We start from the raw sequence: 19,255 nt of genomic DNA, 5'->3' as shown, positions 1-19,255 counted from the left end.
TTAGCCACTACACAGATACTCCCACTAGATTGTGGTGGATGGAGGAAAAACAAAACAAAACAAAACAACAAAAGAGCAAAGCAAAACAAACAAACATACAAAAAGAATGGTTAGAACTGAGATTGATATTTCCTGGAAGGAAACTATACTTTTGTTTTGTGATTAGTAGTGAGTCAGAGGTGGCTTTAAAAACACTGATATTTAGAGAAGAAATTTATAATCCTGGAGAAAAGAAAAAAAATTCCGCAGAAAATGACTGTATTTCACATGGGTGTGAAGGAATAGCCTACAAAAGCATTTTAAGGAATGCCCAGTTTAATTTGGCTCACAATTTTATGGTATAATCTGTCTTGACAAGAAAATCTTGGAACAGGAGCTTGAGGCAGCTGGCCACTTTCCACCTACAGTCAGGAAGCAGAAAGAGGTGAATGCCGGTTCTCAGCTTCCATTTACTACATCTAAACCCTGCATTGCAGACATTCTAGAAGTTTGTCTCCTAGGTAATGCTGGATCCTGCCACATTGACAATATCAACAATTGCAATAACATAATGTATAAAAACAGATTTAAAGAAGTTATTCTCTTCTCAGTCCTCATGAAAATTTCTGCAGTGAAGAAATATTAGCAAGGTTCTTTGTCAGGCCCACATAAATACTGTTGTATAATTAATATCATATGAAAACTAATTTGCCAGCACCAATATAGAAATTAAAATATGGAATAAAAATCAGATTCTAAAATAAATTCCTCCACCTTGCATGTTTTGTGGTATGAATCTGTATTGGTCAGTGGTTCTCAGTCTGTAGACCATGACCCCAAATATTAGGCACTAAGCTTTCAGGTGTTTACATTAAGATTCATAACTAACAAAACTACAATTATGAAGAAGCAAAGAAATAATTTTATGGTTGGGGGTCACCACCGCATGTAGAACTTTATTAAAGTGTTAACAAATTAGGAAGGTTGAGACTCATTGTCAACAATCTAATTTTATGCACTTAATTATACAGGAAACAATTCAAAACGCAAGTATGGTTTCCTCTTCTGCCTCTTGATTAGGAGAGGATTTCTGGTAAAACTTAGTCATCATGATATTGAAATTCTTCCTGCCTGTCCTCAAGTATTGCAAAATCCTTTTCCCCTTCAATATATAGGAGAGTGGCTGTAACTGTGGAAGGATCCTGTGGTCTCTGTGGTTGAGAGTATATCTTACAATGTGTTATGCATGTGATGAGATTGCAGTGTGTTCTTGAGAAGTCTGTAAATGAATTCATCCTACAGACAGACCAACTATGCCCTGGGTTGTTTTGAAATCATTTAAGTATCTTGTGTCTGTAAATAAATTCACCCTTGACAGAAGTGGCAATAATCCCCAGTGAAGTATTGATAATTATGCACACACCTGTGTTTGTGTTCCAGCTTTCTCCTGGAACCTCAAAGTACTTTATACATATTAATTGCAAACAATAAATAATACATGATAAATAATACATTGGATTTCAAATAAAACCTATCACTGATGCCTTAAGTGTTTTTCTCTCTAAGCATTCTGACAGTAATAATACCAGTACCACCCAAGGGCAAACATAATCACATCTAGTCTCCCTCTGGAAAAAGGATTCCAAACAATCATCCAGCATGTTTCATCAGTGTTATCATGGATACATGAGGGGATTGTTATATAATCTATGGATATAAGATCATGCATGTGGCAGGTGTTTGATACTATAAAAAAACATAGTGCTGTATTAACTTTAACCAGTGAAAATCTTTAACATATTAATTTTTAACATATTGTGCTAATCAGTCATAAAGAAGAATGGGAGAGACTCTTTAAAGCATAGATAATGTGTCTATAGTTAGGAGCTAATGAATTGCTTTTGAAATTACTCAGTGACTGATTTCCAACTGTGTCTGAAATCCTTTGCCTGCTTCCCAGCAGGGAGAGTATTCTAGATGAAATGAATGCAGATAGGAAGCTCTCATTGTCTCCACTTTCTTCTATTTTTTTGTCCCTCCCTCATCCAGAGAAAACAGATAAAGGAGAGGCCTGACTCATTAGGTTGCCATTGAATTCAATTAGAATTGAGTTAGAATTCACCAAATGATTTATTGCAGCATACTTTTTTCCCTTATACATAAACAAATAAAAAACTCACCACTCCAGCATTTTATCTGTTTTCTTATCACAGCCCAGAGATCTAAATTTGAGATGATAATTAGGTCTTTGGATGTTATGGTAGGCTTCTGACTACCCAGCAAACTGCACACTCAGCTGAGAGCAGTTACTAATGATACATCGCCAGGCAGCCATCTCTATGTTCAGGTCTGTACTTTTTTCTCCTTCAGATGGCTGCGTTGGGAAAGGAGTCCTTAAATGTGGCATAGAATTTGTAGAGATATAGGCAGAATCATTTTGGCAGTGACAAGAGGAACATCTAGTTTGATGATGATGAAGATGAAGAAGGTAGTGATGGATGTGATGTGATGATAATGATGAAATCAGGGCAGTGTTTACCCTGGTCCCTTATTCAATTCCTGAGCATGTAGCTTTAAAGTGTGTAAAACACAAAATCAAAATAATAGCTGAAATGCAAATCAACATTTCTTAGTGCTATATTATGTATACCCTAATATTTCAGTGAGCTTCATTCTGCACAATTTTATGAATATATAAACATTTTGCATCCAGGCCATCATACACTAGGATGCTTGCTTGTTTGGCCAGGGTCATCTAGATAATGTCTTGAGTCTCTGGAATCTTATCAAAACTTATTACCTGAAGCCATTACTCTTCTTTTTTTCCTGTCAGGAATAGCATGTTGACGAATAGGTGTGCAGATTCAGGATTTGAATGGGTCAACGTACTATGGAACTCTATAGTGATTCTATTATTAAATAAGTGTGGGGTATCTTATGAAAGAACATGGTTTTTGATACCATATAGCATAGTTGGACATTAATTTGATGAGCTGGGAGGACTAACTGGAAATTGACCTTGAAGCATGAGTTTAGTACAATGTCATTCTCTGTGTGGTTGCCTATGAATTAAACAAATCAGTCATCTGTCTGCAGCAGCTTCCTATTCATGGTTCTTAGATTAGCAGTTTTCTTCTCTATCTCTCTTCAAAGTTGTAGTCTTCTAATTTCTTGCTAGTTATTTAACTAATAATAGTATTCTATGGAAACCATGGTTGTTTTCCCTCTTATAAAACATTTTTTTAATTTCTCTTTAACATTGTATTAAAGCTCTTTGGTGATTTTTATTAAGTACTATGCAACACAAAAGAAACAAAGATGAACAAAAGATCCGTATTCTCATCTGTCTCAAACCTCCCATTATGTTGGAAGAATCACATATTAATAAAATATATACCTTATTAGAGACATAATTTAATGTTCTGAAAAAACTTACACAATGAGAATACACAATGCTTTACTACATTTTTAACACCATAAATGTAATTTAATTTAATTTCAAATGGAGGAGGGCAATGATGCAATGCAAGAAGTGGGTAGAATCTGCAAGAATGTCCAGTTGCCATGGACAAATAGACCACATGCTGTGGGAGGAATCTAGAGAGTGGGCTGGGTCCATGTTACCTGTAGCTATAACATCTTAGACATTAAGGCTACTTCTTTATGCATGGTTTTCATGCATACCATCTGCCAGCACACCCTGTCTTAGACAGTTTTTCTCTTTTTTTAATTCTGTCTTCTCCGCTTTCTAGCTATATTTCTTTATTTTACCATTATCCATTCTCATCTGCCCTAGATGGTAAAATTAATTTTAAAATTTTCTAAAAAGAATTTTAGACTAAGATTGTTATACAATGTTTCCTGCAGGTTTATGTGTGAAAATGGTTCATTTTCTCATGGTGCTATTTTGGGTAATCATAGTCACATTGGGAGGTAGGGCCTAGGCCTCAAGGAGAGCTCCTTGAGGGTAACATCCTAACCTTAAGTCATGTCTGGATTTTTCTTCTTGATTCATCAAAATGTGAAGAGTTGATATTTCCTCTTCCAGCTACTGCAAATAGAGGTTCTCCTGCCACTTTGCTTCCCGATCCTGAAGCACTGTAGAATTCTGTATCTTGCCAAATCATCTTGCTTTCCTTACCTTGATGAACTTTAAAAATGTGGAACTTCCCCAGCCACCATTTTTATCCGACCTAATGTGCTGCAAGGTTCTAATTTTACCCTATCAAGATTCAGGGTTCTTTATTCTGTTTCCCCTTGCTATTTTCATATTCTTCTCATTTTCCATGGAATATTTTCACATGATATTGTATATTAGAAATATGTAATTGGTTTTTATTTTATTTTATTATTTTATGACTGCTTAAAGCTAAGAGATTGAATATTACTATTACACACATTATTTGAACTACTAAGATGTTACAGAGACATTTAATTTGCAGTAGGTCTATTGTACATAGTGAGACAACATTTAAGCTATAACGGTAGGGGGAAATTTTTATAACTTCTATCTGAAATGCTACCAATTGGTCCATGTGTTTAAGCATTTAGAACCAGGCTGATATTTTGAGAGGTTATGAATACTTTAGGATAGTGAGCCCAAATGGGGAATGTAGGCAGAAAGTGAAGAAGCTTATACGTTACAACTTATTAGTGCATTTACACCTGTCTATGCTCCCTGACCATCTAGGATGTGAAAAGATTCCACCTCACACTCTTGCCATTAAATATGGAATTACCTAAGTGGCTAGGCCTTTCCATACATGATAAAATACTTACCCTAAAGCCTGCTTTCATAGCTGAAACAACTCTTTAAATTTAGGCCCCAGATTTTGAAAAGGTACTGACAATATTTAAGATGTATTCCCCCCAATTTTATTCTGGTAGCTCAACCACAGACAGGTGCAAAGGCTTAGCTCCTAAGTCATTTTAGATTTGCTCAAGTTGTTAATTATCACTGTATGTTTATAAAAATCACCTACTATGTAAAAGGCATTCACATGGACAAATGATTACTCTGAAAATATGACTTTCTGATAGATAGAATTCAGGACCCTAGAAGATCCTTCTTCAAAATACAGCTGAGACAAATTCATATATAATATGAGATTATAAGCCAGGACTGGATATGATTATGTAATTGGTCATCTGCTTTACTGATGAGTACTGAGTCACAGAGCATTTTAGTCTCTAGGTTTATTTTCTAAAAATAATAACTATTGCAAATTAATATGCCATATGATTTCTAATTCGGAAAACACTGCTGCTTCTTTAAAATGGTGAAGAAACAAACTTCATGAGCTTGTATACTATGTGACCTCAAAAGCTCTGCATCAGGCAAAGACACATAAAAACTAGTATGGCACACAATAGGAATTCTGTAGATACACTCCCCTAATTTTCTGGACAAAAATTCTAGATGATCACAAATCTGTGCTCCTCTATCCAAGGCAAGGTTAAAATAAGACACAACATCCTATATAGCAGTATCAGAAACTGTTGCTAGTCCACTCTCTTATAACCCATGAACCAGAGTAATGAATCATCTCCATGACAACAGGCCAAAGACCAAGGCTACATTAGTTGTACATGTAGGAAGTGCCTGAAGTTATTTAAGAGCTGGTTATTCTGAGTGTTAATGATTTAAGAAAGTGGTTTAGGAAATCATCTTTAATTGAACATCTTTTTTTGTTTGTTTGTTTGTTTTTATTTGTTTTTTTTTTATTTTTTGTTTCTGTTTGTTTTTCACTTATGGAAGTATGAGAAACTGGCTCAAATGCCTTGTCTTCTTCACATTTGGCTGAATACTATAGTGAAGCTAACAGACACTAAGAAGATAAAATGTCCAAAGATAATGAGCTTTATTCTGATTAAGCTACACCTTTCATTCTACCAAACTAATGAAATCATAAACCCACTGAGATATCTCCCTACTTTCATGGAAAGCATAATTTTCATATTTCTGTGATAGATAGTCTTACATGAACTTGACACAAAAAAAAGTCTTCTGGGAAGAAAGAAATTGGCTCTAGAGGCAGGAGAGATGCCTTACCAGCTAACATTGTTCAATCTTTCCATTCTTCCAAACTTTTTTTAAGATTTATTCATTCTATGTATGTATGAGTACACTGTCCCTCTCTTCAGATTCACCAGAAGAGTGAATCAATTCCCATTACAGATGGTTGGAGCCACCATGTGGTTGGTGGGAATCAAACACAGGATCTCTTGAAGAACGCTCAGTGGTCAGTGCTCTTAACCATTGAGCCATCTCTCTAGCCCCTCTTCCACACTTAAGATCAGTTCCGGGGTTGGGAATAGCTCAGTGGTAGAGCGCTTGCCTAGCAAGCGCAAGGCCATGGGTTCGGTCCCCAGCTCCGAAAAAAAGAAAAAAAAAAAAAAAGATCAGTTCCCAGAAAACAAATAATGTCTCACATCCATCTATCCTGGGACTCAATGCCTTCTTCTTGCATGCAGGTGTTCATGCAAATAGAGAACTCATTTATATAAAATAAATACATCTTTTAAAAAAGGGAACAAAAAGAAAAAATGACTCCATAAGTTCTGGCTATAAGATTTTTTTATTCTTTTCTGAGACAGGATTTCTAATAAATGCAAACTCTTTGAATGAGTAAGCTGACTGCCTAGCTAACTCTGTGGATCTAAATGTTTCTACTCTATTGACACTGAGGTTGCAGATGTGCACTCTGAGCCTAGCTTTTTCATCATTGATGGGAATAAAAAAAAAAGTTATGTGGTTTTTCAAGACACCAAATTCAGAATGTCTCTTCTCTGAAAGTTTTTGTGATTTTCTTATTTAGATATGAATAAACTCAATGAAATACTTCTTTTGGCCACCTTGTGGTTCTGTATTGCTCCCTCGTACCTTGCTTTCATGAGTTAGTAACACTGCATTTTGAGAGAAGTGCACTTTGTGTGGAACATGTCAGTAGATGGTTTGCACAAGTAGAATCCTTCACAAGGCAACATAGAGATAAATAACATGGGAGAGAGATCCTCATGAGAGGGATGTAATACCTCTCAGACCATTCTACTACCAGGCACTAAGCCTCACAAGATCACCAAGTATTCTTCTATTCCATCAGTGTCTATAGACAATAAAACACTGAGTATTCAAAGTCATATATGAGTGACATTACTGTCAGATATTTTAAAGTTTTAACTGTTTTTTATGAAGATTGTCTATGTTCAAAGGGAGTCAGATCAAAAAGCATAGTGTGAAATTCATAAAGCTGCATGAATGTGACTTTTTAAAAGACTAATTACTGCATTGAGTCCTAGTGACTTCAAATCACATAAATCATATAAAAATAGGAGAAATGTTTTCATTTTCGTGGATGTGAAGTCAATTTCGTCTCCAAGGAAAGAAACACACATCTTTAGCAGGTCAATGGGATTTCTAAGCACATACAGGATAAAGTATCTTTTGTGGACCCGGTATCCCATGTACATGTGAAGACCGGGCCCAAAGCATAGATCTGAAGCAAGGGGATGGATTAGATTTGTTCGCAGCTGTTCTGGTTTCTGGTCTGTTTCTGTGATAAAACACCCTGGCCAAACGAAACCCATGGGAGAAAGGGGTTTATCCAGCTTACAATTCTACATCACAACCTATTGGTATAGAGACATCACACAGAATGTTAAGAGGAACACTGTTCACATTGCATGTACAGTCAAGGGCAGAGAGAAATAAACGCAGGAAGACCTGTCTGTTTCATTTCTTGCTTACATTTTCCTCTCCTATATATTCAGTTCAGGGTCCTTTGCCTCAGAATTTATGTTACTACAAAGGGGCAGTGTCCTTCCACATGAATCAAAAATAAGACAGTCTACCAGAGACATGCACAGAGGATAAAATAATGTAGACAATTCTCCAGTTAAGGCTCTCTTTTCAGGTGATTTCAGATTGTGTCAGATCAACAGTTAAATTCTAATATGTAGCAAGTCAGAAGTTAAATCAAAGAAACTCTTAATTTCACCATTCTGCACATTTTTCTTTTAATTTTAATGATGTATTTATATTTTAATAGTATGTGTGTGTGTGTGTGTGTGTGTGTGTGTGTGTGTGTGTGTGTGTGTGTCTGCATCTGAGCATGGACATATACGTTCAGGTGTTCTCAGAGGACACAAAATGGCATCAGGTCCTGGGAGCTGTAGTTATAAAAGTTGGGAGCGGCCTCAGATGTGAATGAACCAATTCATTACTCCCACATCATAAAGACATGTATAGAAGCATTAAACTTGTTTTGCAAAAAACTATAGAATATGCATTCTCATGCTCATGGGGCCTTCTATAAGTGCAGTGCATGATTTTACATTCTAATCATTCATTCTAGTTCCAAATCTTACCTTTTCAGTTTCACAAAGATTCAAAACATATATATATATATAAATTATGATTCTATAATAAATCCTGCAGTTTCTAACTGTTCTATTTCCAGTTATCTAAGAGTTATGTTCTCAAAACGTGTTCTCCCTCTTATATCTGGCAGTGTATGCTGTTTGATAAGTATCTCTGTTCATCACTCCTCATACTACCACTACTCTCCTCTTCAAGTCTATGGGATTAAATTTTCAGAGTCTATATGTATGAGAGCACCCATGCTACCTTTGTTTCTGTGTCTGTTCTTTTTCATTTATCAGAAACGTCCCACTCCCAAAACACGTTACAAATGGAAGGATTTATTTTTCCACTGTATAAACATAGTACATTTAAGTAATCCATTCTTCATCAGACCTCTAAAGTTTATCTTCACGTTTGCAATACATGTCTCTCATATAGAAATACAAGTGGGAAACAGGTATCTCTTTGAAATATTCATTTTATTTTCTTTAGATGCAATACATACTTACTTACATACATACATGTATATGAAATTAGATGGAATACACACACATATATATATATATAGATAGATAGATAGATAGATAGATAGATAGATAGATAGATATTTGCTGATTATATCTACCCCACACTGACAATTCTAAGTCCTCACATATGAATTCTTCATAGATCTTAAAGAATACAGAAAGGAATGTGGACTGCCTCTTCACAGGGAGGAACTAATAAAGCCAACAAAAGAGACCCAAATGGGATTCATGCTCAAAAGTTGACCCAGAACATATTCAAAGCTATAAATGTATAATCTAAAACTACAAATAGCATATCAAGAAATATGAAAAAAACATTTCTTAAAAAATATGAAGCCAAAATTAAAGGTGATAATTGCCAAAAGATAATTGGGGTTGCAACCTGAGATTCTTCTTAGCCTCTCAGGGACAACCGGATGGTCAGTAAGAAAAGGCAGTGGTGTGTAAGCCTGATGACATGAGCTTAAGGCCCAGAACCTATGGTGAAGGGAAGATCTGACTCGTGAATGCCACTCTCTCTTTTCACAAGTGTGCTTTGGAATATATGCTTATGCTTAAATGCATCCTTCATAGGTCTTCTCAAAAATAAACAAACATTTTTAAACATCGAGATTTTGTTCCTTGTGTGTCTGTTAACCCTGAGCTCTGGTTTTCTTATATAGTCCTAGATGCCTGATTCTAAGCCATTGTTTTTTTTTATATATATATATATATATATTTTTTTTACATTTACATATGTGATACTTTTGTTTGTGGTACTCCAAATTATTTTTACTCTTTGGGTTTTTGTAGTAGTATATAAATATAGAATTTATTTTACAAAATATTGTCACTAGAATTTGAATACAGTGCAGTCAGTCTGTAGTTTACCCTGAGTAGTGTGGACATTCTGATAATAAAACCTCTTCCAATACATGAATTTTGTGGAGATTTTTAAAAATAATTAATAGGTTTTCTAATTGTATAAGTCTATCGCTGCATATAATAGTCACTTGACAAACATGTCAGTGTAAATACAATTCCTAGAAAGGAAATAAGCTTAGCTTCTTAATGAGAAATGTAGTTTCTCAAGTCAGGTGTATTTTTTCTGGTTTGTTTGGTGAAACCAGAGTAGCTTTACTGTACTCATTGATCTAAAAACTTCTAAACAATTCTGAATGTTTATATGCTCAGATTTAATGGGTTGCTTTGAGGTAAGCATGATGAAATGTAAATTTACAATATAAACATTATGAAATGTGAAAGAAAATCTCTGTAAAATGACTAATTATAAATACTCAGATTTATTTCACAGAATTAAATTTTTCTACTTTAGTTTCTATGCATATAATATTGATAATTATGTTATGTTTGTTGTTTATTTCTGTGCAAGGTATTAGATTACAGGGTCTTGTGATTGTTAAACCCAGTGCTTATTCACTGAGTCTTAGGAATAACCTTTATCTGAAAAGTTTTGATGACTGAATAACAGACTATGAAAATAATCCTTAAGATAAACCATGAAACAAAACTGAGTAACCAATGATATTTCAACTATATTGATAATGATATTTAATCAATTTTGAGATTTTTCATGCAAGTTTTTTATCTTTACCAAATTCGGAGTAACCATACATAGACAGAATATTAACTGATGTACTTTGTTAAGATGAAATCTTACTTGATCATGCTGGGAGATAAACACAATGATTGTAGTATTGTAAAGGTTTAAATAAGTGGTTATAGAAGCACAGAGGCATCCTTGATAGGTCTGATGGCCATTCAACCTGATGATAGAAGCAGTATTGTCAGTGATGCTGATTAATGACAAGGAATAAGAATCTCCAGTGGCTTCCAAAAATTAGAAAACACCATCTGTCTGTCTGTCCGTCCGTCTGTCTGTCTGTCTGTCTGTCTCTCTCTCTCTCTCTCTCTCTCTCTCTCTCTCTCTCTCTATATATATATATATATATATATATATATATATATCAACCATGCTTGTGCGTATACATATGCAAAAGCAAGACACATTCAGGCACATATACACATGCACACAAGCATGCACACACATTTCATGTTCCTCTGGAGACTTCAATAAAAGTGCCTGATGATAATTTAACTTCAGAGTGTAGTCTCCAGAAAAAAAATGCCTGATGATAATTTAACGTCAGTATGTAGTCTCCAGAAGATCCTGTCACCAGTCTTCCCAGCCATTTGAAAAGATGGCCTAGAGCTACAAGAATTTATGAGATTATCCAGTCTTATTTATAGAGACATTCAGGGATGTGCATACCCTGATATTTTCAACATTATGCAAAGACAGGGTGCGGGAAAGTCAGTCATAAAGTGGGAGAACGAATTAGTAGTTAATTGAGAATAAAACTAGAGTCAGATATATTATGAAAATAATGAATTTATCATGACTGACAAGGACCATGTGAAATGTTAATAAATACTAGATATGGATTGTACATGAGCAATTTGATATAGAGATGTTACAAATGACAGTAGCATTAGTTTTGGGGAAAGCCTAAATAAATCTGAAAGGATTGTGATTGAGAGTAAGGAGGACACAGGAATGGGAGACAGGAAGCATGGCAAAAGCCTAGCGATTCCCAGTATAGACCAGAAAAAACTAAAGAAATGTAGCAGATATTACAATAAAAATAAAATTAAGATTTTTTAAATTAAAAAAAAAACTAATGGGAACTTGATCATAGATATATAGAAACAAGCATAGATTGAATAGAAGGGAGGAATGGTGGTTCCTGAAGTAGTGTCTTTAACTAAACCCCAAGGATGAAAAGAAATGTGGAAGTTGACATTAGATTCGAACATAGGTAGCTTGCTTGTCAAGACTAACAAAGGAGTTAGGAAGGTGGTTCAATATGCAAGGCATTTGCTACAAAAATTTAAGAATCTGAATTTGAATCCCCAAGTGCCACAGAAAAAACAGATGAAATAGTGCATGCTTGTAATCTCAGCATATCTTTTTTTCTTTAATTGAATATTTTCTTTATGTACATTTCAAATGTTATTGCCTTTCCTGCTTTTACCTCCAAAACTCCATCTCCTATCCCACTTCCCTCTGCTTATATGAGGCCACTCACCCACTCCGTCAAACCTCCTCTCCCTGACATTTCCCTACACTGTGGCCACAAGCCTTCACAGGACTAAGGGCTTCTCCTCCCATTGATGGCCTATAAGGCTATCCTCTGCTTCATATGTGGCTGGAGACCTGGGTCCCTCCATGTGTACTGTTTGGTTGGTGATTTAGTCCCTGGGAGGACTAGGGTGTCTGGTTGATTGATATTTTTGTTCTTCCTATGGGGTTGCAAAACCCTTCTGCTCCTTCAGTTTTTTTCTCCAACTCCTCCTTTGCAGACCCAGTTCTCAGTCCAATGGTGGTCTGTAAGCATGCACCTCTGAATTTGTCAGGCTTTGGCAGAGACTCTCAGGAGACAGCTATATCAAGCTCCTGTTAGCATGTACTTCTTGTCATCCCCAACAGTGTCTGGGTTTGGTGACTGTGTATGGGATTGATTCCCAGGTGGGCAGTGTCTGGATGGATGGGCAGTTATCATGTAGAAGAATGCAAATCAATCCATGCTTATCTCCTTGTACAAAGCTCAAGTACAAGTGGATCAAGGACCTCCCCATAAAACCGGATACTCTGAAACTAATAGAAGAAAATGTGGGGAAGAGCCTTGTACAAGTGGGCAAAGGGGAAAATTCTTTTACTAGAACACCAATGGCTTATTTTCTAAGATCAGCAATCGACAAAACTCCTGTAAGCAAAGAACACTGTCAATATGACAAAAAGGCAACATACAAATTGGGATACAATCTTTACTAATCTACATCTAATAGAGAGCTATTATCCAATATACACAAAGAACTCAAGAAGTAGACTCCAGAGAAACAAATAACTCTATTAAAAACTGGAGTATAGAGCTAAACAAAGAAATCTCAACTGAGGAATATTAAATGATTGAGAACTACATGAAGAAATGTCCAATATCCTTAGTTATTAGGGAAATGCAAATCCAAACAACCCTGAAATTTCACCTGGGAAAAGGACACTAGTATGCAAACATCTCTCATAGAAGGCCTTTCTGCTCAGGGAGGAATGACTAGTCTGCTTCATTATTAAGGAAGACCATTTTGAAGCAGGTAGATCTAGTTTCTGCCCCCATGTGACTTTAAAAATAGTTAAGTGAATACATTAAGGAGTTATTCAATTTCCAATGCTTGTTTTCTTCTTTCCTTTCTTTCTTTCTTTCTTTCTTTCTTTCTTTCTTTCTTTCTTTCTTTCTTTCTTTTTTTCTTTCTTTCTTCCTTCCTTCCTTCCTTCCTTTTTTCTTTCTTTCTTTCTTTTTTTCTTTCTTTCTTTCTTTTTTTCTTCCTTTCTTTCTTTTCCTTTCCCTGTTGTTGTTTTCTTATATCTATAAATTAAGGGAGGAATAGCAAAGAACTTTCTAGTTGAACATGGAAGGCAAAGACTTAACCATAATGAGATAGGTTTAATAAGACATGTGATGCAATTCTGTCCAGTTCGATAAAGGCATTTTTTTTTATGTTGCAAAAGTGATTCCTTTGACAAAACATGCTCATCACTGTCTTTTGTTTTACTTTTTATGTAGTATAAGTTTTGTATTATCACTTTCAGTTAAAGAATTTTTCATATTTTTATTATCATTGGATATTTCTGTATGAGTGTGGATTGTGCCATGTCTTGTGTGTGTAGGCTAAAAGAAAACTTTGGGAGTAAATTTTCTTCTTCCTTTTGGGACCTGGGGAAGGAATCTAATTAGCCAAACACCTTTCTTGGTTGAGACATCTCACCAGAACCCACTATGATCTTTAAGTAGTAATTGATCCCCTAACTCACACTCACAGAGTTGTAGAGGCAGACAGACAGAGAGAGAGAGACAGTGTGAGATAGAAGGAAACAGATTTGTCTCAAAATAATAAGAAATGAAGAAAAATAGATATAATTTGAGTGTATCAACATTAAAATGGCCCACTAAAATTGTATGGGGTACTCGTAGAGATCATATTCCATTCTAATTGAAATATTTACTTCAGGAACTGCATTTCAAAAAAAATCCTTTTTTTAAAAGCTAAATTTTTATTTATTTTTTTATTCGATATTTTTATTTACATTTCAAATGTTATTCCCTTTCCTGGTTTCCCAGACATCCCCCTGTCCAATCTACCTCCCACTTTTAAGTTTTGTATTGTAAACAGCAAATCTCTGCGCAGAGTCATGCCGAGAAAGTGTCCTCTGAATGCACAGCACTGCTGATGTGCAAAAGAGAGAAAAGTAAGACCACATGAGAGATAAATGCAAAATGATTCATTGTTGAACAGTAAAACCATGCCAGGAAACTCGGTTAGTAGAACAGATTGAGAAACAGAGACTCGGAGGGCACTCACCTCAGATTTAGGAAATTTTCCACTCCATTCTAGATTCCTGGCCTGGAACACATGCCACACTCCCCAAATAAGGAAAAGGGAAAAGTCATATAGGCTGTTAAACTGATATCTCCATGTCAGTGAGGCACCTAGAGGCCCTGAGGGCTTAGCGAATAAGCTTTCTTCCCAGACATTCCTCCTTGCAAATGGTATTTAATTTCGGATCCACCTTCAGAAGTGAGTTTATTACAGGTATGCATCTACTTTCTGCCATGAACAGTCAACAGACAGGTTACAACCATGGATTATCTCTTTCATCAAGATCTGCGGAAGGCATTCTCCTACAGATTCACAGCTTAATTTTCCTGTAGTAGGATCTCTGAACTTCTAGCCTACCTATGCCAAGCTAAGGAGGAGACAATCCAGGGTGCCCCTTTTTCCTGTCCCTGGGCTAGACGCTGTTCCAATCTCACAGGTCCTTGACTCCATTATCAGCTCTTGCCAGACTCTCAATGGTGCCTGGATGTCCAAGAATCACAGAAGCCCTTCTCACTCATCCCCATTGCAGACTTGGGGACCCTAAACCGGGTCCAGCTTTCCACATTTCAGGCTGCAATTTCCCATGCCTGGCACTTCCCTTTAGCCCAGCCCCTACCCAGGCAGCAGAGTGGGATAAACGGAATCAAACTCGCTGAGTTCCACCACTTTTGTCCTGGCACTTAGCCTATTGTTTAGACTTTTGTATTGATAGTACATTCCCTGTGACAGTCTACCTCTAGGACTATGAACCTAAAGTATTTACTGTTGTGTAAATTTGAGGGAGGAGTGAGGGGATAAAGAACACTAGGGAGTAGAGAGTCAGCGAATATTTACTAAGAGGGATACAGGTAATGGAAAAGAAGAATTTAACACTGGGATAAGAATGTCAATATTGAACACAAGCCTCTGGTTTTATATGGTTGCCAGAAATGGCAAAAATTAATGAGTTGAAAAAGGTGAGAGAAATGAGAAAATGTGAAGGGATATACCAGAATCCATCTTTTTGGTTCAAATTTGAGAAAATGTACATTTCTCCTTAATATTCCTCATAGAATGACACTTTACTCTGTTCACAATATTTTCTGCTCTCTTATGTACCTCCGAAGTCTAAGGAAGTGTCCAACTATACATGCAGCTAACCTCACAGAGTCAAGAAAGCATCCTGTATTATGCACCTGGGCCACTCTGCTCAACCACTTTAGGCATCCATGTTGGAAAGCTAAAATGTGCACACTCGTGGGAAAAGGAAGCAATGAATGTTTGTTTTCTTTGTCATGTTTTCATATATAGTACCTTTCCAATTACCAAATGATATTCACACCATAGTAGCTATTGTTTTTATGATGTAATCCTTTGTTTTATTTGGTCCCTCAATACTCTTGCTTTTCCACCCCCCCCCCCAAAAGACAAGGTAAGAAAGTCCTTCATATTTTTTTTCCAGTCTCTCCTCAAGTCTCTTTAGTTTCCTTCCATTATGTAAGCTCTGAGGTTGGGATTTAATGAACTGTTTTCCTAATCTTATGGATAGTGAACAGTTGTGTGTGAAAACCACTGTGCTGATAAAATTTGAATTTAAGAAGCCATGAAGGTTTAGATTGGTCAACTTGCCTTAACCAGACAACAGTTAATTTAGAGACATTACATTACATTTCAATGAGTGTAAATAGCAAGTTCTTTTTTTTTCAAACTCATAAAGGAAAGGTGATTTTAGAAAACCATTTCATGAGAGTCATATTCATGACATATTCATGTTTTCTCATTTCTGTTACAAAACAGTTCTGTGGGTGTGCTTGTCCAAGCAGATTGCTTACTTCCACTCCTCTTTCCCTCCTTCCCTTTCCCCTAGCTTCCTTCCTTTCTTCCACCTCTTATGCTTTTCTTTTTTCTGTCTAGTTGCTTTTTTGTGGCAGGGTCTGACTTGGAAACCCTGACCTTTCTGTCTCTGCTAACAGAGAGCTGAAATTACAAGACTACATATGTGAGCTTATTTCAAACTTGCATTTCAACTTAAAATGTCCCATACATAAAACAACAATAGCAACAAGAGCACAGAAGCACACTTTAATTTGTATGCACATTTAGAAGATTGTACTTCAAGTCCACTGAATATATGGATCTGTTTTTTTTTAAATAATAATAATGTTGAGTCACTAAGACCCAGAAAGCAGAAATAACAAAATTATGAACAATTTGATCATGTCTTTCAATGTTGGCCTTGTTATTCTTAATATGAGTCCTCCCCACACTCTCTTTTTCTTCAAGGAAGTTTACAGATTCGTTTTCGACTAAGCAAAGGAGAAAGTCATGTGTATACCATGAGCACAGAGAACCTGGCCAATGGAAGAGTGCACCAGGTGAAGATTAGCAAAGACGGGCCAGAACTTTCCATTCAGGTACTTCAGTTCTGACCTTTTCATTCAGCCTTCATACCAAGGCTTCTGCATCAAACATATCTGAGCTCAATCAAGCCACATCCTAGAGTATAGAGTTGCCACAGATTCCAACCCAGCTCTTAGCTATGTTCCTCCTTCTCACTGGCATTGTTATCACCTAGGAAAGAGTTAAGAAGCACAAATTCACATTCTTGAATTCCCCACTAGAGCTATTCTATCCGAAATCACTGGAGAGGAGAAAACACTGGACCTCCTAGTTGTTCTCAAATTTAATCAGCTCTTAACCAGAATGAGTGAGCAACAAGAATGATGCATGCAAATTGGAAAGTACAGAAGATTGTAGAAAGGCTTTAGGGAAAGTGGGCATAGGGTACAGGTGGCTGCAAAGGAGGGCACAGGTGATGCAGAAGCCCTTGGGAAGGCACAGGTCTCCTCTACACATCATTACTTACTTCCTAGTGCAAACTTGGTTTTCAAGATAAGTAAGGTCTTACTGGGAAGGAAAGAAAGACAAGGTATCTGAAGGGTTTCTTCGTGCACAGGCAAAAATGTTTGAAAGATAGTGTGGTTGGCTTCTATGAAATATTAATGATTCTATATAAAAAGACAAAAGCAGAGCAGGGCAGATCTTAATAAAGTCCAGCTAAAGTCTAGACTACTCCCCTTTGATCATAAGTGAGAATGTTATTTAGTTTAACATTCACCATTTTGTTTATGTAAGTTTAATCTATATATCTTGGATCCTTCGAATTGATAACATCTAATGCCTCTTTTCTTACAACAGATGCGATGACATCTTTCTCAGAAGATGACTTTGTTCTATTTTACTGTAAAGTATGTCTCCTTTAGAAGAAGCATTACACATTACCATTAATCTATTTCTTCCTATCTGGACCTGACAGCTTGTGCTGTCTCTTTTTCTCTTCCACAGCTGGTCCCAACTACTCAGACCTTTAATGTCAGCCTTACTGCCTATGGGTCAAATCTCATGGCCTTCCCACAAATACAGCTCCATCATCCTTATGTCTTCTGGCCTTTTAAAAACCTTTCTACTTCTACCTACTAGTTGTCTTAAGCATAAACCAATTTATTATTAATTAATAAAAAAATAAGCAAGCAGACAAAAGATACAAGAATTTTCTGGCTCAAGGGAAGAAGTATATTTTTCTTCAGTTATGTAGATTGCTAGATTTTACCATTTTATTTTCAGAATTCATGGAAACATTGATATATACTGATTTCCAAAAACCCTCTTCCATGTGAGTTACCTTATCTATTGCTGTGACAAAATACCCAAGAAAGAGCTCAAATTAATTCTGCGTTGCCGTTTAAGAGTACAGTCCATATTTGCCAAAAGAGCATGAGGCATCTAGTCGCATTCAGTTCTCAGTTAGGAAGCTGAGAGAGATGAATACTGGTGCTCAACCTTCTTTCTGCTTTTTATTTATTCCAGAATACCAGCTTTTGAAATGATGCTTCATTTATTTGAAGTGTGTCTTCCCATCTCCGTTAATCTCACAGACTTTCCCCACAGTGCCTCAGGAGCCACAGATTCTAACCTGAAAAGCATATAGTGCATTCCTGTCATGGCAGAGCCCATTCCATAAAGAACCCTGTTAAACTCCTGCTGTTTTAGCCTCAGGCATGTGATAGCTTGTCCTATTTAAGTGTACTATTTATCAATATGTCAATGTCTACCTATATTTAACCCTCTCCTAACAGTCTTTTAACCTGTTCCCTTTACTTTTGCCCATTATCCTTGTGTCATAATACTCTTTTCCTTTAGTAACAAATGCTAACTGACATGAAATGCATTTTATGTTCTATAACCTACCCATGGAATTTGAGGAAAACAACAACTTGGTTTGCTTTTATTATTGTAGAGTTCTCTCTTTACCAAAGAGTATGTATCAGAAGGTCTTCAGTGAACATTTGTGAATTAAGTGGATCGATTCCACATGTTGCACGTGCTATGTGATAAAGGTTGATGTGACTTTAAGGAGAAGGAGAAGTGTGCTAGTTTTATTTCAGTTGCTGTGCTAAATATCTTGAAATAATCAACATAGGTCATAATTCCAAATAACCAGTCATCAACAGAGTGAAGTCAAAATGGTAGAAACTTAACATACCTAGTTATATCGCAGTTCAAAAGCAAAGAGAAATAAATGTATCTATACACACTTTTTTGCATGTGCCCATTTTAATTTCTTTATTGGTATTCAGTTTAAAACTCTCTGACTAGGAAATGGTGCTATTCACAATGGGCTGACTCCACATCAATTATTTTAATTTATTTCCTTACAGATATGTGATATATGTCAATCCAATGTAGATAATCACACATTGAGGCTTTCTTCTAGGTGATTCTAAGTAGTGTCAAATTTATTCTGAAACCACAAGAAGTAGTATGACTTTAGGGTTTAATATTGGTAGTCACTACTGCTGATGCCACCAAGTTACAGGAGCATGATTTGGCTATCTGGTGAGAGGCTCTTCGAGAGTCTTACTGATACAGATGAGGATGCTTGAAGCTAGCCATCAGAATGAGCAAAGGGATC

At 36.2% G+C, this 19,255-nt stretch overlaps 1 protein-coding gene across 1 annotated transcript in view; it reads left to right on the top strand.

Moving 5' to 3' along the window:
• LOC116911635 (contactin-associated protein like 5-1) overlaps positions 1 to 19,255 on the top strand; it is a 910,869-nt gene that overhangs the window by 823,202 nt on the left and 68,412 nt on the right. The window contains exon 20 of the mRNA XM_032915594.1: positions 16,567 to 16,697. Coding sequence (XP_032771485.1) covers positions 16,567 to 16,697 — 131 coding nt within the window. The remainder of the gene's footprint in view (positions 1 to 16,566; positions 16,698 to 19,255) is intronic.

This window comes from Rattus rattus, chromosome 10, assembly GCF_011064425.1.
Source record: "Rattus rattus isolate New Zealand chromosome 10, Rrattus_CSIRO_v1, whole genome shotgun sequence".
In the NCBI taxonomy this organism is placed as follows: domain Eukaryota; kingdom Metazoa; phylum Chordata; class Mammalia; order Rodentia; family Muridae; genus Rattus; species Rattus rattus.
This window is presented reverse-complemented; position numbering and strand designations above follow the sequence as displayed.